This window comes from Melanotaenia boesemani, chromosome 22, assembly GCF_017639745.1.
Source record: "Melanotaenia boesemani isolate fMelBoe1 chromosome 22, fMelBoe1.pri, whole genome shotgun sequence".
Classification (NCBI taxonomy): Eukaryota; Metazoa; Chordata; class Actinopteri; order Atheriniformes; family Melanotaeniidae; genus Melanotaenia; species Melanotaenia boesemani.
This window is the reverse complement of record NC_055703.1, coordinates 4,515,476-4,541,660: the sequence shown is the minus strand read 5'-3', so window position 1 is coordinate 4,541,660 and position 26,185 is coordinate 4,515,476. Positions and strand designations below refer to the sequence as shown.

Below are 26,185 nucleotides of genomic sequence, written 5' to 3'. Positions count from 1 at the left end.
TCTACAGACTGGTTTATACTGGGATTAAAAGCTCCCGTTTCTACAGACTGGTTTATACTGGGATTAAAAGCTCCAGTTTCTACAGACTGGTTTATACTGGGATTAAAAGCTCCCGTTTCTATAGACTGGTTTATACTGGGATTAAAAGCTCCCATTTCTACAGACTGGTTTATACTGGGATTAAAAGCTCCCGTTTCTACAGACTGGTTTATACTGGGATTAAAAGCTCCCGCTGCTACAGACTGGTTTATACTGGGATTAAAAGCTCCCGCTGCTACAGACTGGTTTATACTGGGATTAAAAGCTCCCGCTGCTACAGACTGGTTTATACTGGGATTAAAAGCTCCAGCTGCTACAGACTGGTTTATACTGGGATTAAAAGCTCCAGCTGCTACAGACTGGTTTATACTGGGAGTAAAAGCTCCAGCTGCTACAGACTGGTTTATACTGGGATTAAAAGCTTCAGCTGCTACAGACTGGTTTATACTGGGATTAAAAGCTCCAGCTGCTACAGACTGGTTTATACTGGGATTAAAAGCTCCAGCTGCTACAGACTGGTTTATACTGGGATTAAAAGCTCCAGCTGCTACAGACTGGTTTATACTTGGATTAAAAGCTTCAGCTGCTACAGACTGGTTTATACTGGGATTAAAAGCTCCCGCTGCTACAGACTGGTTTATACTGGGATTAAAAGCTCCCGCTGCTACAGACTGGTTTATACTGGGATTAAAAGCTCCAGCTGCTACAGACTGGTTTATACTGGGATTAAAAGCTCCAGCTGCTACAGACTGGTTTATACTGGGATTAAAAGCTCCAGCTGCTACAGACTGGTTTATACTGGGATTAAAAGCTCCAGCTGCTACAGACTGGTTTATACTGGGATTAAAAGCTCCAGCTGCTACAGACTGGTTTAGACTGGGATTAAAAGCTCCCGCTGCTACAGACTGGTTTATACTGGGATTAAAAGCTCCAGCTGCTACAGACTGGTTTATACTGGGATTAAAAGCTCCAGCTGCTACAGACTGGTTTATACTGGGATTAAAAGCTCCAGCTGCTACAGACTGGTTTATACTGGGATTAAAAGCTCCAGCTGCTACAGACTGGTTTATACTGGGATTAAAAGCTCCAGCTGCTACAGACTGGTTTAGACTGGGATTAAAAGCTCCAGCTGCTACAGACTGGTTTATACTGGGATTAAAAGCTCCAGCTGCTACAGACTGGTTTATACTGGGATTAAAAGCTCCAGCTGTTACAGACTGGTTTATACTGGGATTAAAAGCTCCAGCTGCTACAGACTGGTTTATACTGGGATTAAAATCTCCAGCTGCTACAGACTGGTTTATACTGGGATTAAAAGCTCCAGCTGCTACAGACTGGTTTAGACTGGGATTAAAAGCTCCAGCTGCTACAGACTGGTTTAGACTGGGATTAAAAGCTCCAGCTGCTACAGACTGGTTTATACTGGGATTAAAAGCTCCAGCTGCTACAGACTGGTTTATACTGGGATTAAAATCTCCCGCTGCTACAGACTGGTTTATACTGGGATTAAAAGCTCCAGCTGCTACAGACTGGTTTATACTGGGATTAAAATCTCCAGCTGCTACAGACTGGTTTATACTGGGATTAAAAGCTCCAGCTGCTACAGACTGGTTTATACTGGGATTAAAGTCTCCACTGTATTATAGTAAAAAAAACAACAAGGAAAACAAACAAAAAACAGCTAAAACAGCTTGAAGTTTTAAATGTTAAATGAACAGAAGTGAAATCTCCCTTAAAAATTCTTTCTGGGCTGATAATCAGCTGTAGCTGCTGTTTATGGATCCTGACAGTGTAGATGAACGCTACATGCTCCCGAAGGCGTCGCTTTTAACCATAAACCTCTAAATAAACTTTACTGGCTCATTAAAAAAAAGAGAAAATGTGAAGAGTTTAGAGAAATATTTGCAGCTTAATGAGAACAGAGGCAGAACAGATGGGGATGCTTTTCCTGCCAACGTGGCAAAACTGAGGAAGGACGAGGAAGAGGAGGATATTTCAGTGGGTGGATCATGTTGCCTTCACACATAATGCATCCCCCCATGTTGGCAGCTATACGACCCAGAAGAAGGGAGGAGTCCTGCGGGTTCCCGCTATGGCAGGACACACCTTCACCTGCAGCATCCAGGTTCAGACACTTGGGAGAAGACATGAAGGCAGGAAGTCCGAGACGGTAATAAGAGGATGAGGATCTGAGCCGGGAAGCATCCCACGCTGATAGTGATCGCACTAACAGGTGTCCAAAGTCCTCACATTACACTGAAAAAGTAAAATAATAGAGTTTAGATTTATGTGCTAAGGTTTAAAACATACTGCAGATAGTTTTAGTGGGAAAATGAATCTGGAGCTGGAGGAGTTGTTATTTTTCAGTGTGTGAAGGCTGAGAGAAATCTCCTCCTGATGACGGTCCAGGATGGTGGGATGTTGTCTCTCCAGTTGTTTCTCCAGTTTCTCATCTTCCTTTTCCCGGATATTTCCACCGGTGGGGATGGACATCCATCCATCACTACGCTTTCCTTTGATGCTTATCCATGATCACAATGTCTGGTTGGTTGGCCACCAACATTTTGTGGGTCTGTATCTGGAAGTCTGACAGGATCTTAGGCCTCTCATTCTCCACCACCTTGGGAGGTGTTTCCCATTGCACAACCTGCACCTGGAGTCCTGCCTGGTATGCCTCAGCAGATACTTTAGTTTTGCTCCTGTGCTGCCATGATTAGCGCCTCTGTGCTGTCCTCCAGTCCTGCCCTCTCTAGCCAGCCATAAATCATAGTGAAAAACTAAAGAAAATACAAATATTACCTTTTAACAGTAAAACAATTACATATATGAAACCCAAATACAATAAAATAAATACAATTATTGTGTGCGCCTTCTGACCAAACATTCAGGAGTGGTTAGTCCGTTTTTCAGAGCATTTTCTTCGCTCTTAGCATGAGATACAGCTCCATCTCCATGTGGTCTCATTCTAGTCCTTTCTCTCTTTTTCGGAAACACCTCTTTCAGTTCCTTCACTAGCATGTGAACAGCGCATGCACATGTAGAGATGAAACACAGAGTAAAGGCTTTACATTTCTCAAACTTAAATACAAATAATATTCACCTGTCTGGGACAGTTACTTATATGGAGGAATAATCATTCTAATCTTATCATAGTATTATTGCACATAATATAATATGTATTTCATTAGTAAAATATAAGTATTTCATAACTTGTTCACTATAAATATATTGATTCATTCATTCATTATCTTGACAGCTTATTCCATTACGGGTCGCCCAGCATTTTAACAGGTGAGAGGCAGATACACCATGGACAGGTCACCAGTCTGTCGCAGGGCCAACACACATAGACAAATAACCATTCACACACACACACACACACACTCTCCTAGGGAGAATTTAGAATAACCAATTAACCCATCATGCATGTCTTTGGACGGTGGGAGGAAGCCGGAGAACCTGGAGAAAACCCACACATACACGGGGAGAACATGCAAACGCCACACAGAAAGGCCACCGCCCACCAGGTTCAAACCTCCCCCCAGCCGAGGCTCGAACCGGCGACCTTTTTGCTGTGAGGCTGCGGTGCTAACCACCACACCACCGTGCAGCCCACTATAAATATATAAATCAGTAATATTAATATTATAATGTAATAAAAAAGGGCCCACAAGAACAATAAAAAAATAAAATAAATAAATAATAAAGTATTTTTAATTTGACTTTTGTTAGCATCTCTTGGTATTCACTTGTTTTTAGAAACAATAAGAGTAATAGTACTGTTGACAAAGTGCAGGTCTGAGCGATGGCTACTCACCAAGGGTCCTGAAAGGTCTCTGCTGGGGCACCAAGGAGAAGAAGCCAGGCTTCAGGGCATTTGTGATGATGACATCAAAAAGCTCCTCAAAGTCCTTCCTGTTAACAACGAGATGACACACATCACTGTGTACAGGACAACAGAATCCAAACAGATCACAGAGAGAAGCTCGAGGAGGCCTCAGTCCGCCGAGATGACGGAAAACAGGAGCAATAAACAATGAGCACAGCCGCTGTATGGAAGAACATTAACACTGATAGCGTAAACAGTGTTGTTGGCCTCCAGTCAAGAAGATCTGTTATTCTGAGCTGGACACGGTCTCTGAGGACGCCTACACTAGTTTCTATGGACTGTATGAACAAGAAGGCAATTCCTTATAAGGTGACAAACAAACTGCAGCCTTGTGAAGCAGAAAAGACTTCTGACTGGGAACCAGTACACCTGTTTCTATTTAAAAAGCTCATAATCATTTCTATGACTGCGGTGAAAATGTACTAGTCGGACAATTCTGGAAACATTTGTTTTAAATCTACTACTCATTTCCAGAATGAAGAGTTTCAGTCTGGATTTGGAGAACATCACTTCCCCGACCTCACTGCTTCCGACAATGCTCTCAAGACGGGAACAACAACAACAACAACAACAACAATCTTATCTTTCAGACAGATTCCAGGTTGTTGCAGATATTTCTATTTTATTCTGTTTATTATTCTCTTTGCATTGAGGACTTAGTAATTTCATTGCACTTTTTGTTGCAATGACAATAAAGTTCTATTCTATTCTATTCTATTCTTCTAGAGTTAATAATGGTGATCCACAGGGTTCTGGACCGGGACCAAACCTGTTCTCCCAGTATATGTTTCTTTTAGAAAATATCACTGGGAAACACACATTTCCACTGTTATGCGGATGATACACAGCTCTATTTATCTATCAAAACTCAGCAATCAGCAATCCAATCTGTTAATACAGAAAAAAGCTTCTCTTTGAGATTTAGTGGCTTGGGTGACCCATAATTTCCTTTTCTTAAACCAAACACATATTAGATCACTGTTTTTTGTGGCTTAAAACCTGTAAAAGTTGACCTCCAGTTCTACTTTGGATAGCCTAGCTGTTATTTTTAACCTTACTGGTCAACTACAATATAAAAAAAGACCAATTCATGACCCCTTGCACTGTATTAGAACATGTTACTCACTTAAACACTAGTCACTTTATGCTGTTTTTATTGTTTTTTTTTTTTTAAATAGATTTTAATGTATAATTTATTATATGTCTTGTGTCTTTGCCTCTGTGTGTTTTTATGTATTCGGAGTGCCGAGCAATGTCATTACACTACTATGTGTAATGACAATAAAGGTTTTGAAAACTAGAAATAAAACAAGAGTCAACATCAGTGACTTTTACTGGCTGGAGAGATCTCAGAAAAGAGACGGGATAAAGATGATCCAGGATTAGCCGTCGTTAGGGGAGATCTCAGAGAAGAGACAGAAAACCATCACAAAAAGCTAAAACCTTTGTTCCATTTAAATTTCTCTCTTCCTTCGTTTCCTGTCAGCTTGCAACTAACAGCTACATAAGACCCTTTTCAGGAACTGATACTGAAAGCAGAAAAACTCTGTTCCACTGAAAGGACTTCAGTCGATTCACTGTACTGATGTAAGCATGTAGAAGATGACGGTCACACTGTCCAGAAATCATAGAAGACGTTGGGAAATTACAGTTCCTGGAATACGTTTTAAACACACTTTCTGCATTAGCTTGTTAGTAGATCAAAGTTCAGGGGTGTAACCTTCATGGGGCTCTGGTTCTGCTTTGGAAAAACACATCTCACCCAGCTGGAGGAACTTTTAATACTTGGAGATCTTTGGAAAGCAAAGCACTCGGTTTCAGGCTGAAAACCACTGACTGCATGTGAGCAGGGGTTTAACACGACCCTAAAGCTAATTTCACACATTAAAAATTTCTCAGCAGCCAAGTGCTGAAACGACAAACCAGTTGTGAAATGGAGCTTATTTTTAGTACTTTGATCACAGTTGTTTGTGAACATCCAGAAAGAATCCTAAGCAACAAATGTCTCTACAAACCTCCACTGGCAGGATAAAGCTGGTTAATTTCCTGTCTGCTTATCACCACATTAATCTGCATCCGTTGGCCATGCAAGGCAGGGATTTGAACTTTTTAATGAGCACACACACACACACACACACACACACACACGCGCACACACACACACACACACACACACACACAGAAAGAAAAAAAGAAAGCCGGCCTAACCAGGCCTGACAATCATGACAAGTCATGATTAAAAGGAGGAACAATATTTTTTTAACACCATCGTTGAGTTTCTCTGAGGACGTATTTCAAACCATGCTGAGATGCTATTGAGCAAGAAGAGAGAAGGGAACAAATAATATGTCTGTAACCGGCAGCAAAACATCCAGTTTTCTCACCCCGTCTTTTTCTCTAGATCTGTCTTTTTCAAACTGCATCTCAAAGGGATTTATTGAAGAAAAAAAGAAATAATAATAGATAAAAGAAAATACATAAAAGAAGATTAAAAAGAAACCAATAAAAACTAAATAAAATATAATAAAAAAGGATTAAAAAAGTAAACAAACTTAGGCAAAATAAAATGTGATAAAACAGAATAAATAAAAACAAAATTAAACTTAATTAACTGAAAATGGTAAATAAATTATTAAATTAAATTAAATGTAAAATTAAAAACTTGTTTGTCTGCCTGTCTGTCAGTAAAGCAACTTAAAAAGTTATGGAGGAATTTAGATGAAATTTTCAGGAAACCTCAGAGATGAAATTAAGGATTAGATATTGGGACAGATCCGGATCGCCGCCTGGATATAGGAATTTTAAAGGATTTTTTACTAGGGATCATTTTGCAATTAGAGCTTCTAACTAAAAAATAATGCCCACAATCACTGTCTATCTATTCAATCTACCCCCCCGGCAGCAGAAACTGTGTTTCCTCTGATGTCCTCGATATGAACAGAGATTTTTTTAACGTTCCTCCAGAATTCTCGGCCTTTGTTCTGCTGAAGTTCCAGATCTCGTTCAGCTCTGGGGTCACCCGCGGTTTATTGTAGGAGAAACAACAACAGGAGATTCCCGCTGGTGGAGGTGGTGGTGGCGATAAAAAGTTTTTTCCACCACTGACCTGATAAAAAGTAATTATCTCTATCATATTGTATGATAGGGTCCACTATAGCAGGTTGCATAACTAAGAAAAAAAAAGAATAATAAGAGACTAAATAAGGAAAAAAAATAACGTTAGGAGAGAGCTTGAGATGCAGCAGCCATCCTCGGCACCAAAATCTTATTTAGTCAATTTTTATCTATTTTTTTTATCATTTATTTATTATTTTATACTTATTTTTATAGTTCTCGTTTGTTCTTATTTAGTTTACACATTTAGTTTTCATTCTTTAATTAAATAACACAGCAAACACCACGATTCCACACCAGTTTATTCTAGACAAATGAAAGCGGATGTTCACAGCCACTGTAGCTTATAAAGGGAACCAAAGCTACATTAATTCTGTCTTTCTATTTTCCCCTTTTTGACAATGTTACATTTTCAACCTGGAAGTTACTTTTGCAGAGGCTGCGCTCCTCTCCTAAGCTGCGCCGCCATTCAGAGCCCTCACCGCCACCTGGACCCCATCTTCCACCCCTCACTGGGGCATTAGTGGCCAACATCAGGCCACATACATTTTGTTTTATTTTATTAATAAAATCTATTGTGTTGTCATTGAGAAAACATGCTTTTTGTTGTTTTTTGTGCACATACCTTGTTCTGCAATCGTCTCGAGCGCATCGTACCCGGTGTTCCAGTCATCTGCTCCTCACAGTAAATGAGCTGCATTGATGCTAAACATTGGTTAGATGCTCGCTTCTGAAGGCCCCCCACCTGTTTTTATTGCGGAGGTTTCATTGGAAGCAAATTTTACCATGGTTCTCATATCTTCCCATCCCATCTTATGTTGTTTTTGTTTTACTTTTTACTAAATATTCTCCCATATTGAAGTCCTTCCAGTGACGTTTTTATTTCTTTGCTAGAGCTCAGCTTCTTCTACTAATATCTGCATCTCCATCGGATCGAATTTAATTTCGGGTTTGCGACCTTCCTGCTCTGCGTTAAACTCTCTATGGTGAAACCACAATGCAGCTAAACCCTATTTGAATCCTGCTTGTATGAGGCAAACTCATTTTTTATATTATTTCCCCATTGGTGGTGTTTTTTTTTTTACTTTTTTCTAAGAGGATGTCTTTTAGTTAAGGTTATGTTAAACAGTAAATCAAAAATGTTTGCATTGGACATTAAGTTTAATTTTGGGGTAGTTAAATATGTAATGTAAATAAGGAGCAACTTATTTTTCCTGGTATTTTTTGTACTGTGTCTTTAAGAACGCATTCAGGATGTGTAGTGGTAGAACAGTGAACTATGTTTTTTTTGTTACTATATTAGCTGTGGAAGCACATGGTTTTTCTTACCGTGTCTTTGTGTTTAATTTGTTTTCCAGAAAGTCTTGAACTGGCATATTTTTGTGAAACTTAAGTAATAAACCATTTTTGTTGTTTCTTCAAACCAAGACAGAGTGGGACTTGATAATTGAGAGACACGTGTAAACCACGATTAACAGCTAATATGCTTGTGAGGCAGTAACACTGCTGTTTGCATCTGTTATCAGTTTCACCAACATTCTTAGTTGATCACTGCGAATCATAAACAAACAACTCATGCAATCTCTTTGGGTGGTGCATGGGTGGTCTTACCCGAGGATGTGCTCACAGATGAGCCTGCAGTAGTCGCTGTGGGAGCTGGTGATGAGGAGAAGAACCTTCCCAGCATTCTTCATACTGTGCAGCCAGGTCTTCACTGAGTCAGAGCACGGCTGCAAATACCGGCCAGGATCCCTCTTCACACTGGGGAAGTATGTCCCTGCATCGTCTGTACGGATACACAAACAGACAAAAACTTTATGTAAACAAGATTTCTGGTTTTGACAGAAGATGGGTGATTAAAAGTGAAAACATATTTTTCCTTCTGACCAGTGAGCAGGTCTGGTCACTCAGAACCAGCTGAGACTGAAACCAGGGACGTTCCACCACACCACCCTGCAGCCCTGTTTTCGTTAACATGGACCTGGTTGTTGAGTGGTGCATGAACTGCTCTGTATAGACTCAAGTGTGAGTCCATTTGGACAACGATCCCAAACACAGCAGCAGGTCTACGACAGAATAGCTAAAAGGGGAAAATCAAGGTGCATTAAGTCTGATGTCATCTGGACCTGCAACTGGTTCTGGGTCAGTCTCTCCATTTGCTTTATCACCTGACTACAGAACCAGATAGGCTGGCAGGGAGGAGGTCTCAGTGTGGTCCAGACCTAATCCTGACTGAAATGCTGTGATGGGACCAGAAATGGGGTGTCGAGTCTGGGACCCAGACTCAAGACAGACAGACTTCTTTATCGTTTCACAGGTCAGAAGATTGTTGAGAAACATGCTCTGGGTTGCATCAATATTCACATCCATTTCCATATAAACCAGCTGATCCCTACAATGTTCAGTGATGGTAGGATTGTTTCAGATCAAGTTAGAGGGGCAAATCCTGGAAAACAGATTCTGAAAAGCGAGACAGGAAGTTATTTTAGATTTCAGCAGAATAATGATGAGCACCAAAGCTTTAAAGTTAAAAAGGACTCTGGCAGGAATTTGTGCCTAAACTTAAACGAATCCCTGGACTTTAACTTGGTCACCTGCATTACCACTGAAACTAAAGTGATCACAGAACGGGAACGGCTGTGAAGTAAAAGTAGTAGAGGCAGTCTGATCAGTGTGTGAGCAGTCTGCACTAAAACAGAAGTCACTTTACTACTAATAAAAATCTAAACTACAGTCCCATGTGATTCCCCCATTTTTCAACTGTTAAACTAAAATAAAAGAAAACTATACCAAAACTCTTGTGACTTTAAAAGTTTCTTCAAAAAGGTTTTTAACAGCTTCTCATGCGTATGAGTCAAAGACGGTGGATTCAGCTGGTTTACCTGTTCATGACAGAACTTTGAAAACTTTGCATGTGCTGCCTTCCAGAGGTAAAACACAGCAATACACAGAAGCAGAAGAAATCTAGAGGATCAGAAAACTGTCAGTTTAGGATTCCAACCAGAAGATGGCGACAAACACAAGCAACCAAGTTTCCCATCACGAGTCCAACATTCACACTTTTGAAGATGTTCCAGATGTAAATATTTGGCAGTGTGTTTATTGTTTCCACAGATCATTAAACCTTCAGTAAAACAGAAGAAGGAGGCCGGGCTCAACAAAGTCTGACCTCTGTCTCTAGGAACCTGCAACAAAAAGCTGGTCCTGCCTCATTACCCGCGACCCTGTAGGTCAGCTGTGGGAGGTTCACACAGCTCTCGTGCCATCAAGTCCCATATCAGCGTGGATGTGAGAGGGTAAAGAAAAACTGGTTTCACCCCCATCCTCTGCTACATTTTATCATGTGCCATTTTGCAGTTACAGCAGGAGCAGCTGTGTTCTGATGTGGGAATTACCTCCCACTTCCACAGCTTAACCTCTTAACAGAAGATGCTGCAGACACCAGGAAGCAGCAATGCTAACATGTAGCACAACAACATGACAGGAGAAACTCAGTTAAAAGACTCTACCAAGCTTCGGCATCCAGACCAAACACAGTTCAAACCCCAAGCAGTTATATGTGAATGTAGAAAACCAGGAGAACACCTCTGTCCACTTTAGAGCTTCTGATCATTTTTCCACACAAACAAGGAGTCACATGACAGCAGAGACTCTGCTGGTTACAGAGACGTCTGTCTCATCACTGTGGGACAGAAACTCTGGAGCTAGCAGCCAGAACCAGAAACCAGGTCTTACTGTTGATGTTTGTGGAGAAAAGTTTGATTCCAGCTCTAAAAACTCTGCTAATGTTTCTCCTACAACTCTGCCTTTGTTTGACATGAACCATGAAGGTCCTACTGGTTTCTAAATACCCCATCCACGCACCCATCCGACCCTGTGAATACTCTGACACCCTATATCCCCCCCATAACACATGCTCACACACACCCTCCCCCTAATTTCTCCAGCCCCCGACCATGCAAGACACCCAGGTCAGCAAAAGGATGGAAGTCCCAACTCTAGACCCAATGACCACTTCTGGCCCCAGAACCCAAAAGTGCAATAACCTGGGCACCTCCTGGGGCAGCCCCCCAGCAACACAGCCAGCCGAGACACTGAGTCAATATAGACGATGAGTGTTTTATCTCATCTTTTCTTCCAGTAGCAGGAAGTGAAGCAGCAGATTTTCATCCCCCGTTTCCGTCTTGGAGGAATGTCCCAGAGACCCGTGGACATGTCCCAGAGAACGGTGGACACGTCTCAAAGACCCGTGGACACGTCCCAGAGAACGGTGGACATCTCTTAAAGACCCGTGGACATGTCCCAGAGAACGGTGGACATCTCTTAAAGACCCGTGGACACGTCCCAGAGAACGGTGGACATGTCTCAAAGACCTGTGGACACGTCCCAGAGACCAGTGGACATGTCCCTGAGATGTGGATGTGTGCAGGAACTTCTCCAGGCTGAGCATGGGTTGGATATAAAGGACAGTTTATGTGAGCAGAAGTAAAGATGGCTGCGTTTCCAAGGTAACAGCTAGATGAACGGACGATGAGGTGAGTAGGTACACCTGAGAATCCAGGTGGAAAGGCTTCCTGCTGCAGGGTTTTACATCTGGATGCATGAATTTCCTCCACCAGGTTGGGATGTTTGTCCCAGTCTGGTTCTGTCACACATTCAGGACTGCTTACTGGTTTCACTGGTTTCTGCATCAGATCCAGTAAAGTTTTTGGTATATTTTATTGTTTATTGTTGTTTTATGGTTGTTATAAATAAATATACTTCCTCATATTTTTGACTGCTTTCGTATTTTTAGTCGTTTTGCTTAAACAAGATTAAATGAATTAATTCTGTATATTAGACATGTCTTTATCTTTAATAATGCCCAGAATATATTTATTCATCAGAAATGAATTCACACAGATGAAAAAATTATTTATTTTGTTTTGGAATCAAAATATCCGAACAAGAAATGCTTGTTGAGTATGATGGTGAAGTCGACAGCTTGTAGACTGACAGGTTTTAATCCATCCGCTTGTAAAATGTCTGCATGAACATTTAATGATCAGTAGTTTATAAGTTTAAGACAAATGTAGGAACTTCCACCAAACACCAGGTAAACAGCGATGTCTGAAACTGAGACAGGTGGAAACATCTAAACCTTATTCATTGCTCAGTAAATAACCATCTACCTTTTTTTTTTAATCTTGCTGGCCTATTAAGTGACATTGGCAGTAAAATGTAAAGTAAAAGTAAAGTTCTTTAAAGTAGCTGTACTGCTTGCTGGTAATTCCAGGTGATGTGGGTTAAATTGTCATATCTACATATAATTTTATTTTTGTGTTGGTTTGTGAGATGTTTGTATATATCACCCCTAGAATTGTGCAAATCCTAAATATCGTAATGAAAAACCTGCTAATGGAAACACCTACATTTAGAAAACCTTTCTAATGTCGCTACAAAGTTTTTACGCTCTCATGAGGTGGTTGTTCAGATGTGTCAATACAGAAGTTTATCACAAAAATGTAATGGAAACACTTTTTTGGCATTTACACGTGCCCGGGCATGAAGTAGCGGCTCACGTGACGGCATTTCAAGTAAAGATGGCGCAGTACGAGCAGCCGCAGGAGACGGAAATTTACAATCAATTAAAGGAGAATATAACTGCCATTCTTGATAGCAAACAACAGTGAAATGCAAGAGTTTTACAAAGAATTAGAAACCTCCATCCTCCTCAAAGTGGAGTCTCGCGGGACGAGATTTTACGAGAATAACTGCTAACGTGCTAAACACCTTTCAATGGAATCACCTGGAAATCACAACTGTACTTTGGCGACATTTTAGAAGTATCCCTTTAATTTTGAGAAAAACTGTATGTATATATATATGTATATATATGTATACTGTAGCAGATCTTAATGAGATGAAAAGTGAGGATGCTCTCTCAGTTTTTACTGTTTCTGTATGTAACCCACTCATATTTTATTTAACCAGGGTTTGTTTGGACAAACACACTGACAGGATATTAAAACCATCTGCTTTTTTGTCAAAGATGACTTTATTTTTTATAAGCTTTTTAAAATCTGAGCTGAAGTCAAACAAAAGTAACACAGACACATGGAACAGGAAGTCTTGGCCCTGATATCAGTTTTCTGCCATTTAAATATCACTGGTAAAACCAGAAGCCCAGAAATCTTCTCCAGTGCCCTCAGATGTGTAGTCAGACTTTACCAGATGTTTTTAAGATTTCTTTTTATTTGATTTGGGCGACACCAGCCACAAAGTCTGAGCATGAATGTTTGAAAACAACTTTTCTCTTGAATGCTGCCCTCTCATCTGCTCTGGCTGGTCCTCAATCTGCTATTAGACTGATATAGAGGTCAGGCCAATACTGTGGAGTCCTACATTCACAGCCAGGGCCATGAATGTAGGACTGATGTGCCCTTGAGGCCTGCAGGCCTGTGGCTGGGCATGGCCTGGACAGCTGGAGAGCGACAATCACGACTGGCAGCAGCTCAATCTCTCTCACACATCAAAGCAGCCTAACAGGATACACAAATCAACAGTTGCACTGCAAATTAGAGTTGGGCACGAGAGCGTTTCACAAACAGCCACACCAAAAGTGATGAGGGGGCTGAATGCAGAGCTGCAGCCGTCCTCTTTATCCCCCGCTAAACCTGCAGAGATGAAAGCTGAGAAAACAAACATGAAAAAGCTGCATTCAGCATTTTTCATTGAACATAATGAGCATCAATCTCTGCTTCGACTGTATAAGGCAGAGGGGCCGAGTCTCCGAGGCGAAGCTATAATCTGCAGTGTTGTGTCTTGTATGGCGTCCACACTTGCAGCGTTTTCCAGCACCTGTCTGAACCACGTGGAAAACACTGGCCGGATCACTTTGTCTGTGGACTTTCCATTTTTAGCAAGAAAACCACAAATTGCTGCATCATGTCGCTCGTGGTGCAGTTTCTTTCTTTTTTTATGCATGGTGAGTCAGAGAGGAGGACATTTTATATTTAGATTTAAGATAAGACCTGTGTCAGATAACTCAACAGAAACAAGGTTATTCACAGGCTTTATTTGGAATTATTAAACCTTGTGGGTCACTACAATTTACTACCTCTACTTGTCATTAGAGGACAAAAAAGTCCTCTCCTAAAAACTGCTAAAAAACATTGCAGATTTATATTTTTGACACCTTTTTTTCTCTAATTTCTCAATCAGCTTCACTCCTAAAAACAATACAATAATGTAATGATTTAAATTATTTTAAGCTCAATTAATGATGTCACAAATTTTTTGGGAAGAAAATTATTTTCTGTAAAAAAGAAAGTGTTTGGAAGCTGTTTAAGTCAGTTAGACTTAAATCAGTCTAAAGTGAACTACAATGAACAAACAATTAGTAAATATATTTATTTATATCTTTAAAATGAAAATAAAACATGTATTATATGGAAAACAAATCATTTTATGTTTTTTTTCTCATAAAAACAGTGACATCATGTGATGAAATTGGCAGTAAAGTCTGAGCTGATCGAGCAATTTCAGTAAAAAAAAATAAAAATAAAATAAAATAAAATAGGAAAGCCCTTTAATCTGTCATTTTTTATTACAGATTTTATGGAGAGGAGTTTTTTCCCCCTAATGACTTGAAAGGGTAGTAAACTTGTTTCCAGCATCCTGTGGACTTTTAAAGCTCTTCGAGAGAAACAACTTCTTACATAAAACCATCCCATGACCAGAAATGGCGGCCTAAAAATGACCTGACAGGACAAGCAAAGCCCCTCAGGACCTACTAGGGTTAAGAATATGCAGTATGTAATATCAGCAGCTGATGAAGCTCTCTGGAAGCTGGTTGGATGGAGGTAAAGATGAGCCATGTGACAGTAAAACCAAACAAAGTTGAACAGTCTTCTTCACAGACTCACTAAAGGAGTGATGGACTGAACTAAACTCGTGCTGTAAGGATAAACTATGCTGAGGGAAACATATCCACGGATTCAATCTCCAGTTTTTGGGAGAGTAGACAATTTCTGACTGCAGGTTTACCAAAACCAGCCCACCAGCTGAGAAGGCTCATAAAGAGGTCAGTTTTAGTGTCACAGGAAGCTCTATTTTCCTGCTTCCGCAGGGGGCGGCCATCTTTTACAGACTGCCCAGTCTCGGTTGACAGCGACGCTTGTCCATGGTGCAAAAACGAGTCACAAGAAAGACTCTGAGACTGAGAGGAGACAGTAGCGTTACGCTGTACAGGGTCTTTGAAGACATCTAATTTCTATTGTTTTTATTTCCAAACATAATTGGACATTGTGATACCAAAAGCAGAGAATTTATGAGTGATTTTGAAGTAAAATAAAGCAAAAGCCAAGTGCTTGCACTTAGTACTAAGGTCAGACATGATAACACCAAACCAACGGAGCATCACAGCAGTGAGACCCGTAGAAAGAAGAGTGGAGAGAAGAGGCGACATGGGAACAATGGCAGCTGAAGGAAAAAAGAGGACAGTGGTTTCTGGACACCGGCGTATGATCACTGTGGGGGACAGTGACGCCAGTTGCTCAGTCGCTTTCCCCTCAGAGCAAACGTGAGGGACACTGCAATCTGTCATTATGCTAAACCAGAGCTATATTTAGTCAGAGCTATCTTAAGACATCTGTCAGGATTCATACTTCAAGGTCTGAAGTCAGGATGATTGTCTCCAAACACCTTTAGAGGAAAACGAGGATACAATAATGTGCCTGAGTTTCTAACAGAAGGTTGTTTACACGGCTGCTGAATCCGAAGAACAATAAAAAAAGAAGGGTGTGAAACCCCGAACAAGTCCAGCCACGTTTGTTTGAATCATAATGTGACTCCAAGTGATGGATAATCCTCCCATCTCTAAGTACAACAACTCCCAGGCCCAAAGGGGAATGCTGGGAATCATCTTGGAACGTCAGTCAGGAAACATAAACAACACTTTTTCAAAAATTTCTACTCCCAGCTCTTCTCATATTTTTATTTATTTTTTTTTTTGTGAAACTGTCTGCCTTCTAGTACCGGGTCGTCCTCTTCATCAGGACCGTCGTCTAGTACCAGGTCATCCTCTTCATCGGAACCACCTTCTAGTACCGGGTCGTCCTCTTCATCAGGTCCACCTTCTAGTACCGGGTAGTCCTCTTCATCAGGTCCACCTTCTAGTACCGGGTCGTCCTCTTCATCAGGTCCACCTTCTAGTACCGGGTCGTCCTCTTCATCAGGTCCACCTTCTAGTACCGGGTAGTCCTCTTCATCAGGTCCACCTTCTAGTACCGGGTAGTCCTCTTCATCAGGACCGTCGTCTAGTACCAGGTCATCCTCTTCATCGGAACCACCTTCTAGTACCGGGTCGTCCTCTTCATCAGGTCTACCTTCTAGTACCGGGTAGTCCTCTTCATCAGGTCCACCTTCTAGTACCGGGTAGTCCTCTTCATCAGGACCGTCGTCTAGTACCAGGTCATCCTCTTCATCAGGACCACCTTCTAGTACCGGGTCGTCCTCTTCATCTGAACCACCTTCTAGTACCGGGTCGTCCTCTTCATCAGGACCGTCGTCTAGTACCAGGTCATCCTCTTCATCAGAACCACCTTCTAGTACCGGGTCGTCCTCTTCATCAGGTCCACCTTCTAGTACCGGGTAGTCCTCTTCATCAGGTCCACCTTCTAGTACCGGGTAGTCCTCTTCATCAGGACCGTCATCTAGTACCAGGTCATCCTCTTCATCAGGACCACCTTCTAGTACCGGGTCGTCCTCTTCATCAGGTCCACCTTCTAGTACCGGGTAGTCCTCTTCATCAGGTCCACCTTCTAGTACCGGGTAGTCCTCTTCATCAGGTCCACCTTCTAGTACCGGGTAGTCCTCTTCATCAGGTTCGCCGTCTAGCACCGGGTCGTCCTCTTCATCGGAACCACCCTCTAGTACCGGGTCGTCCTCTTCATCAGGTCCACCTTCTAGTACCGGGTAGTCCTCTTCATCAGGTCTACCTTCTAGTACCGGGTAGTCCTCTTCATCAGGTCCGCCGTCTAGCAACGGGTCGTCCTCTTCATCAGGTCCACCTTCTAGTACCGGGTAGTCCTCTTCATCAGGACCGTCGTCTAGTACCAGGTCATCCTCTTCATCAGGACCACCTTCTAGTACCGGGTCGTCCTCTTCATCAGGTCCACCTTCTAGTACCGGGTAGTCCTCTTCATCAGGTCCACCTTCTAGTACTGGGTAGTCCTCTTCATCAGGTCCACCTTCTAGTACCGGGTAGTCCTCTTCATCAGGTTCGCCGTCTAGCACCGGGTCGTCCTCTTCATCGGAACCACCTTCTAGTACCGGGTCGTCCTCTTCATCAGGTCCACCTTCTAGTACCGGGTAGTCCTCTTCATCAGGTCCACCTTCTAGTACCGGGTAGTCCTCTTCATCAGGTCCGCCGTCTAGCACCGGGTCGTCCTCTTCATCGGAACCACCTTCTAGTACCGGGTCGTCCTCTTCATCAGGTCCACCTTCTAGTACCGGGTAGTCCTCTTCATCAGGTCCGCCTTCTAGTACCGGGTCGTCCTCTTCATCAGGTCCGCCTTCTAGTACCGGGTCATCCTTTTCATCAGGTCCGCCTTCTAGTACCAGGTCATCCTCTTCATCAGGACCGCCGTCTAGCGACGGGTCGTCCTCTTCATCAGGACCACCTTCTAGTACCGGGTCGTCCTCTTCATCAGAACCACCTTGTAGTACCGGGTCGTCCTCTTCATCAGAACCACCTTGTAGTACCGGGTCATCTTCTTCATAGGGTCCACCTTCTAGTACCGGGTCGTCCTCTTCATCAGAACCACCTTGTAGTACCGGGTCGTCCTCTTCATCAGAACCACCTTGTAGTACCGGGTCATCTTCTTCATAGGGTCCACCTTTTACTACCGGGTCAGACCTCCTTTTTAATTCTTGGTGTGATAGATGAAGCAGGTGGTGGAAACCTTCCTCAGAGGTTTCCACCATATCAACATGACAGCATCACACAGTTGCTGCAGGTTTGTCGGCTGCATCCATGATGAGAATCTCCCGTTCCACCACATCCCAAAGCTGCTCTACTGGACTGAGATCTGGTGGCTCTGGAGGCCGTTGGAGTCCAGTGAACCCATTGTCATGTTATAGAAAGCAGGTGGAGTTGATCTGAGCTTTGTGACATGGTGCATTATCCTGCTGGAAGTAGCATCAGAAGATGCTCCGCTGTGGTCATGAATTGATGGACATGTCTTCTTGACTATGTCTTCATGCCTAAATGCGAAGATTTGCTGACATGTGATTGGCTGACTGGCAGATTAGGACAAATGCTGATTAAGAAAATAATCAAATAAATATCTGTGGTGGTGTAATACAGGCTGTGACCTCTGAGCTGAAGGAGTGGAGACACAACAAAGTGATAATTTCAAATCACTCCTGTGCTCTCACCTTCTGTCCTGCTTTCGATAGTAGTTCCCTTGGGAAAGTGGGAACTTCCACATAAACAGTGGCATAGGGCTGGGCGGTGTGGCCTAAAAATAAAATCTCAGATTTATATATTATATATTTATTGTATAATAGCACACACACACATTATATATATATATATATATATATATATATATATATATATATATATACATATATATATATATATATATACACACATATATATATGTATATATATACAGGAATAATTAGGAGAAAAAAGCCTAATCAAACACAAATCAGATCAGACTGATTATCTTCAGTTTGTTAAGTGTCCTGATGAAACCGCTTCGTTCAGTGGACTCTAAACCTCCTAAAGTCCAGATCTCAGATAAGAATACTGGATCATTCTTCCATCCATCCCTCCCTCTCATCCATTCACCAATCCTTCCATTCACTACCCTCACCCAATCAACTCCCCCTCCCTCCATCATCCATCCATCCATCCAGCCTTTTTTCTGTCATTTGTCCATCCATCCTCCTCCTGCTCACCCAGCCCATTCATCAATCTCTCATCCATTCATCCTCTCCCCCCTCATCAATCTATCCATCTTCCCTCTCCCTCATTCATTTATCCTCCTTTCTCCATCTTCTTCTCCATCCCTCACCCTTTACACCATCTCATCCCTTTCTCCAGTCTCCTCCTCCATCCTTTCATTAAACCAGTAAAGCCAGCTTGTGGAGGTCTGGTTCCTACCAGTTTATCAGCTCCTACCGTCTCAGCTCAGATGTGTTTGCAGATGGATTTCTGGAGCAGAAATTATTTTTTTAACTTAGTATTTTAAACTTAGAAGAACTCAAACTCATAAAAACAGATTTATTGAGTTCCATCTCTAATACGACGGCTGCACTCGGGTGGATGTGTGATCCCACAGCAACGTTCACCCTCACAGGAAAAGTTGATCTAAGCCAACATACCAGAACCAGAAATTGCTTGTTTATTACTGCACTGAACTGATGTTATTGTTGCATGCAAAACAATATTTAGCTTATCTGAGAACAATCTCAGGCCAGATCAAAGGACGGGCACCCGATGCAACATCATTTAGCCAGTCAGACATAACAGTGTACATCCCCACCCAGATGGGTGATGTCAGAAGGAGCAATAAATGTATACATTCACTGCAAAGCTCAGAGAGAATGACCCAGAAATGTACATGCCAAACGGATTACTAAAGACATGGAAACAGGCTGAAGAAGACCCTTTACACCAGAGACTGGGACAGACGGGGCTGAAGGTAAATGTTGTATTTCCTGAACAAACAGATGTAAACAAACATACAGAACATCTAATTCATCATCTCTACCGATGGGCTGTAACAGTGGTCTGACAACTAGTTGAACGTTTAACTCGTCTGGGTTACAAGGAAAAATATTCTTTTTTTAATTTTTTATTAAAAGCTGCACAGCAGGGTTTATGCATTAGTTTATTTATTGCTGTCTGTAGTCTAATGGCCTCCACAGTCACCAGATCTCAATCCAGGAGAGCCTAGAGGAATCCCTCCACCACCCGGACTCTTTAGATACCAGCTGTCATTGAACCAGGACATTTAGTGCTCCAGTAATGGATCAGACACTGTTTTTTCTCTGGTTCATCAGCTTGTTAGAAAGCAGCATGTTGTAGAATACAAATCATTAAAAAGTTCTTTAAAAATTCTGGAAAAAGTCAAATTAGTTCACATGCAAAGATTCTAGTGGTTTTTAGCTCCATTCTGCCGTCATAGAAAAAGATGAACATTCTTTACTTTTGTAAGTAGTAGTCTTACATTAATTTTAATTAAAATAAATAAATAGGGACAAATCCAAGCCAAGACGTTTCTGATGCACGGTGGCGCCACAAAGCAGCTGAGCTGGAGCTGGTTTAGTGAGGACAGCAGGTAAATAGTAGCAGGAATAACTGGAAATGAGGGAAAAGTGGAAACATGGAAATAGTTTCTGTTGTGTGTTTGTTTCAATAACAATATTTTTTCTCCTGAAAGACTTGAGAGAACGATGAGATGAGATGAGAAAAGGTTTGGTCACTGTTGATCTGTGTGTTATTTCTACAAAGTTCTGTTAGTAATAAATTCTGCTTTCTTCTTCTGGTCGGCCTTTATGCTGCTTTTTTATTCATACATTCATTTTACATCATTTTAGCCTCAAAATCTGACAGCTGGCTAAATAAATAAATAAATGGCTTGTTTCAAGCATTAAATTCATTACCTTGAATGTACTGTAGTAGCTCTGGAAACAGAAAACAGCACACATCAGTGACACCAGGCAGCCCGATCCGACCCGCCTGCCCGGGTGCCGGACTAGGGCAGTAATTCATGTGCCTCCTACAGACACTGTTTATTGTATTTCTGAGCCAGTGCTGTGGGCACATCTTAGCTGCAAACAAAGACATCAAATTAACTCAACTTGCCACTTTGCAGACTAATTTAGGCCAACATCTTGCGGCATGACTTCATCGTCTATTTTAATTTTTATGAAGCCGTAAAAAACATGGATACTGTTACTATGTCAACAAACCAGTGACACATGTACTGTAAATGCTCTGGTTTAGCAGACAGTGGGCGTCTGATGTATAGAAAAACATATTTTTGGAGCAGTGTTCCAACTAATGTCATTAGGGATGAAGAAGCTCTCTTGCACGATGCTGATTGTTGACTTAAGGAAACAGAGGCCTTGACGATGGGGATGGATTTGGGGCAGAGGGACTCTAATATGTAGGAGAAGTTTTATGGTTAAAAGTGTCTATACATTCAGAGAACCAGAAAGTGGGTGCTCAGAGCAAAAACTCTGTCAGCAGCTGATTTAGCCGAGGATGCCGATGTGAACGAGTGGTCGGAGACGTGGCGGATTTGATGAGAGTATTTAGGTATTTCTGCAGCTAAATGCCATGTTTATAACAAAACTGCTGACTTAAAAGCAGTCTTATTTTAGATTTGCTGGATTACCATAAAAACCAGTGCACGTGTCCCTTCATGTCCACATTTCACTGTGAAAATTATGTATTACTTGACTTCAGCTGCTCCCTATAACGTGAGAGATGCTCGCTGACGTCAGACCAACAGATGAGCCACATATCTTCATACAGTTAGAGGTAACTGAAGGAAAAGCAGAGTTTACATATACACTGATCTACATCCGGCCCAGGAGCCAAAACCGGCCCACCAGAGGGCCCAATCTGGTCCACAAGATGAATTCAGTAATTGTGAAAATACCATAGAAGATAGTAATGATAATTTATAATAAACGTAACTAATATTTTAATGAAAGAAATTGTAATTCCTAATTTTTATCTTTCTGACTTAACAGATATGACTTATGTTTGTATGCTGAGGTGAGTCAGTTCAGGTGGTCAGGATTATTACACAAGTTTAAAATAACTTCTAGATCGATCAGAAAAACTGAAACCGGTGTCTTGCTACAGTCTGTGCGTGGTGGTTTCTGAAGCACTCATATATACACGTAGATGTACGCTGATCTGACGCTGCTGTCCATTGGAACGATGCATCGTCGATGGCGGCCGCCATCTTGGGCTGCGTCTACTTACTGCGTTAGTCAACAGAGGCAGAGGTCTATCGACGACTAAAACCACCATAACTCGCTGAATTTTCATATGATTTTTAATCGGGTTGGTTTATTAGAAATGTCACACATATTCATAATACAACAGATTTTTTTATATCATACACATTCTCAGACACACACCCACATGCATACTGAATTTTTTCTACAATACTCAGAGAAATAATAATAATGTTATAGTTATATTATTTTTATCATACGAATAATATAAAATATAAATAAATAAAAAATAAAGGAATGAGTTAAAAAACAAGATGAAAAAAAACAGAAAAACAAACAAGGATTGTCTAAATGAAAAATTTACCAAAATACCCCGAAAATTAAATACCTCAGTTAAAGTTACATTTGTTCTTCTTGTCATTTTCATAAAAAATAAAGAACCCACGTTTACCTCTGATGTGACAAGCCCAGCAAGTAATGAACCTGATAAAGGTACCAAAGAACACAACACCAATATAAAACTTATGTTTTTTAACACAACGTCAAAGAAAATAAAATCAGAATAGAATTCAAGACCAGAGAAATTAGTACAAGTACTGATGGGTTTATTCAAAAGGAACCATTTCTATTAGTGTATTTTATTTATAATTTAGAGGGGCCTCCGTTGTGTTAGTGAAATATTAGGATTACATGAGTAATTGTCATGGCATTAAGTTGGCAAAGATGGTCAGGAAAATTAAAAATGGATGGTATCACGTCTTCCTTTAAACCAGTTGACTGTCCAGTCCTGTCAAAGTCCTCTGGGTTAAAATGACGGCTACAGACGACTGAACAGTTGTCGATACAAAGTCTTTCTTCCTGAGTGCTGCTACCCATGCCGCCTCACCGTTTATCTTTTGGAAACATGCAAAACAAATCCATCTGAACATTGCTCAGTTCTCAGTTCTTCTGTAGCTGCAGGTCAGCAGTTAAAGTTCATGTTAGCGCCATGAAACTGATTTAATAGATAATGTTGAAATGACCTACTTAGCACAATTATCTGAAGTGGGTGATTGCCACTTAAATCATCTTAATGTAATCATCGTCTTACTAACAAAAACATTTTTTATTTTCTTGTCCTGACATGAGCCCGTTTCATTTCTGTTAGCTTAAGAAATACATCAAATTCAACAAGTTTATAACAGTTAAATAATATAAAACCACTTCTTACTTGTGAAAGGTTATCCCTCTTATCTTGGTTTTGGTGTTTCTTTCACAAGAGCATCCATATGCAGCACAAAAATCTGGCATTTTGGTTTCACACACACACACTCTGACACAGTCTGACTGATCTAACCGGGTCTGAAATCCCGGCCCAAGATGGCGGCCGTGTTGACGCGCCTGACAAGCCCAAACGCTGCATCCATTCACTTTTTGAATGGAAGTACTGAAATAAATCAACTTTTTCATGATATTCTAATTTTATGACGAGCACCTGTAGGAGAGGAGGTGATAATATGGGTTACTGCAGTTTTGATTGTAGGTAAAATGCTCTGCAGGATGTCAGAAGGAACAGGATCAAGAGGACAGGTCGTGGGTTTTGAGTTGACTAGAAGTTTGGAGACTTCGTCCTCATTTACTGGGTTGGTCAGGCTCATTTGGTTACTGATGGTAACGACCTTTTCAGTGAAGTAGGAAGCAAACATTTCTGCAGTCAACACACTGGGTGGTTGTGCAGGTGGTGGAGACAGAAGAGAGTTAAACACCATGAACAGTTGTCGTGTGTTGGGAGCTTGCGGATCTTGTTCTGATTAAAGGCTATCTTGGCCGCCTTTAGGCTGGGTGTGAAAAATGCAGGTTTTTGCTGGTACTCGGACAAGTTAGCATGCTCTTTTGATTTGAGCCACTTTCTTCCTGCTGCCCTGAGCAGCTCTGTGATCCCTTAGAACATCATTGAGCCATGGACTGGGGAGGATTTTGACACCAGAGGACAGAGTTTGTCCAGAGAGGAGGCGAGAGAGGAACAGAGTGTTTCTGTAGCCTCATTAACAGACAGTAAGGAGAAGTCTAAGTATGAAGGGAGGGTAGAGTAAACCTCATCAGACAGCTGTGCAGGTCTGAGGGATCTCAAGTTTCTGCGGTAGGACGCCATTTTTGGAGCCGCTTGAGTGACATGAGGAAGAAAGACAGAGAATTTAACCAGGAAGTGGTCTGAGAGATGCAACGGGGTGACGGACAGGTCGGCTGTGGAGCAGTTTCTGGTCAGCACCAAGTCAAGAGTATTACCAGCTTTGTGTGTTGGAGGAGTCTGAACCAGTTTGAGATTGAAAGAGTAGATGAGAGCCAGAAAGTCAGTTGCTGTGGTTTGCCAATGTGTATGTTCATGTCTCCCAATTAGTGGTGTGCCATCATCAGGAATGTCTGAGAGAATTATGTCCATTTCAGAGACAAACTCATCTATACTGCCACCCGGAGGGCGGTAAATGACCAGAATGTATGCAGTGATGGGTGTAGAGACCTTTACTGCGTGATGCTCAAGTGATGAGCAGTTACCTATAGGACGGAGAGATAAAGTTCCACTTTTTAGAAATAAGAATGCCTGTTCCACCTCCTCGTCCAGCAGAGCGAGGTGTTTGGGTAAATTAGGTATATCATCAATAGTTATGCCCCAAAGTACTTATGTTCTATGACCATGGTTCACACACAGCACGATCACAATATGAGGACTAGCATCCGTTCCTGTTTAGTGCAGTGAGTTAATAATGTAGCTAGAAACCCTTTTTTTACACTGTTGCTATGGAGTGGATTTCTATTCTGCAGTCATTTAGCTCCAAAGCCACTTACATCTGAAGGTGGTTAGGCAGTAGTGTTAAGGGTATTGCTTAATATTCATTCCCCCGTGGGATTCAAAGTCAGGTCTCCCTCATGGGACGCAGATGCCCTGCCAACTGAGCTTCCAGCCACTTCGCCAGCCTTCATAAAACTTGTAACATCACAGAGAAGTTTTGAAAGCAGGTTAAGCAGCTTTCATGGAACAAGGTGAACGTTTAGTGAAGCATGATGGGCTTTTACTGCTGGTATTTACTTACTGTATGTGGCTTATTTATAGAAGGTTTATATGGGATTTTATACTCTGTATGTCTATGTAGAGGAAGGCTTTCTTGCTCTTATCTGTTGTTTTTGTTTTAACACCAAGAACCATGCTGGAAACACGTTTTATACTTTAGCATGTTATCCTCTGGAATGCCTTTTTTCAGAATTAAATCAATCGATCACGTCTGCTGATTATTCATGGATTTGAGTCAGGTGTGTTGCAGCAGGGAAACTCCTAACACTTACAGGACTGGAATTACCCACACCTGCTATAAAGGGTGGGGCCTGACATGCTTCAATCCACTGATTGGTGGAAAGAATCATCACTTCCTGTGCAACACTGGCACTAAGAACAAAGCAGAATTATCTCCATGTTTAAATAACCTGTGGATTTTTTGGTGTTTAAAGAAGAAGAAAGAAGACAACCTGCTGGATGTCCACCATTCCCGTCCTTTGGTTGTAGGTCATCTTTTCTTCATTATAAATCAGAGAAGGTATCACACTGTGCTATTATGTAGCTGATACATCTAATTCCACCCAGCTTATACCCCACCTGCCAGGTAAGGGTATGGTCGGCGGTGAAAACGAAAGAGATCAGGGTTTACTGAACCAAACCGTCCTGATCTGAACTTCTTGTTAGAAATGAGGTTTATGTGAACAACTATGCTCACAATGGAGCTGGTTACCTTTACATGACATGAAACAGGTCTTAAACCCTGTTTTCTGGTCTTTTTTCAATCTTCAAGTATTTTCAAATGTCCATAAAAGTGCCGTACACAGATAACTTCACTCTGTAAGTCAGTTTCGGATCTCAGCACAGCAACCTTTAACTTCATGTTTAAAAACCTCAGCACAGCTAAAAGACAGCAGATCCGGAGCTTCTCATCATTCTTCCACAGCCTCCGTTTTCCTTCTCTGGCATTCCTATAAACAACTCCCTTTGAGGTTTTTCACATTTTATGAAGAGTTTAATCGACCAAAACCAAACCAAACCAAAGTACAGCACAATTTGAAACACTTAATAAACAACCATTCTTAATAAAACACCCAGATGCTTATGCTACCAGATCCAGCCGTTCACTTTCCTGTGTTACAGAA

The 26,185-nt window shown here is 41.5% G+C and overlaps 1 protein-coding gene across 1 annotated transcript in view; it reads right to left on the bottom strand.

The window, feature by feature from the left end:
• nt5dc1 (5'-nucleotidase domain containing 1) overlaps nt 1-26,185 on the bottom strand; it is a 61,698-nt gene that overhangs the window by 17,016 nt on the left and 18,497 nt on the right. The window contains exons 7-8 of the mRNA XM_041976167.1: nt 8,654-8,828; nt 3,857-3,954 (exon numbers count right to left, since the gene is read on the bottom strand). Coding sequence (XP_041832101.1) covers nt 3,857-3,954; nt 8,654-8,828 — 273 coding nt within the window. The remainder of the gene's footprint in view (nt 1-3,856; nt 3,955-8,653; nt 8,829-26,185) is intronic.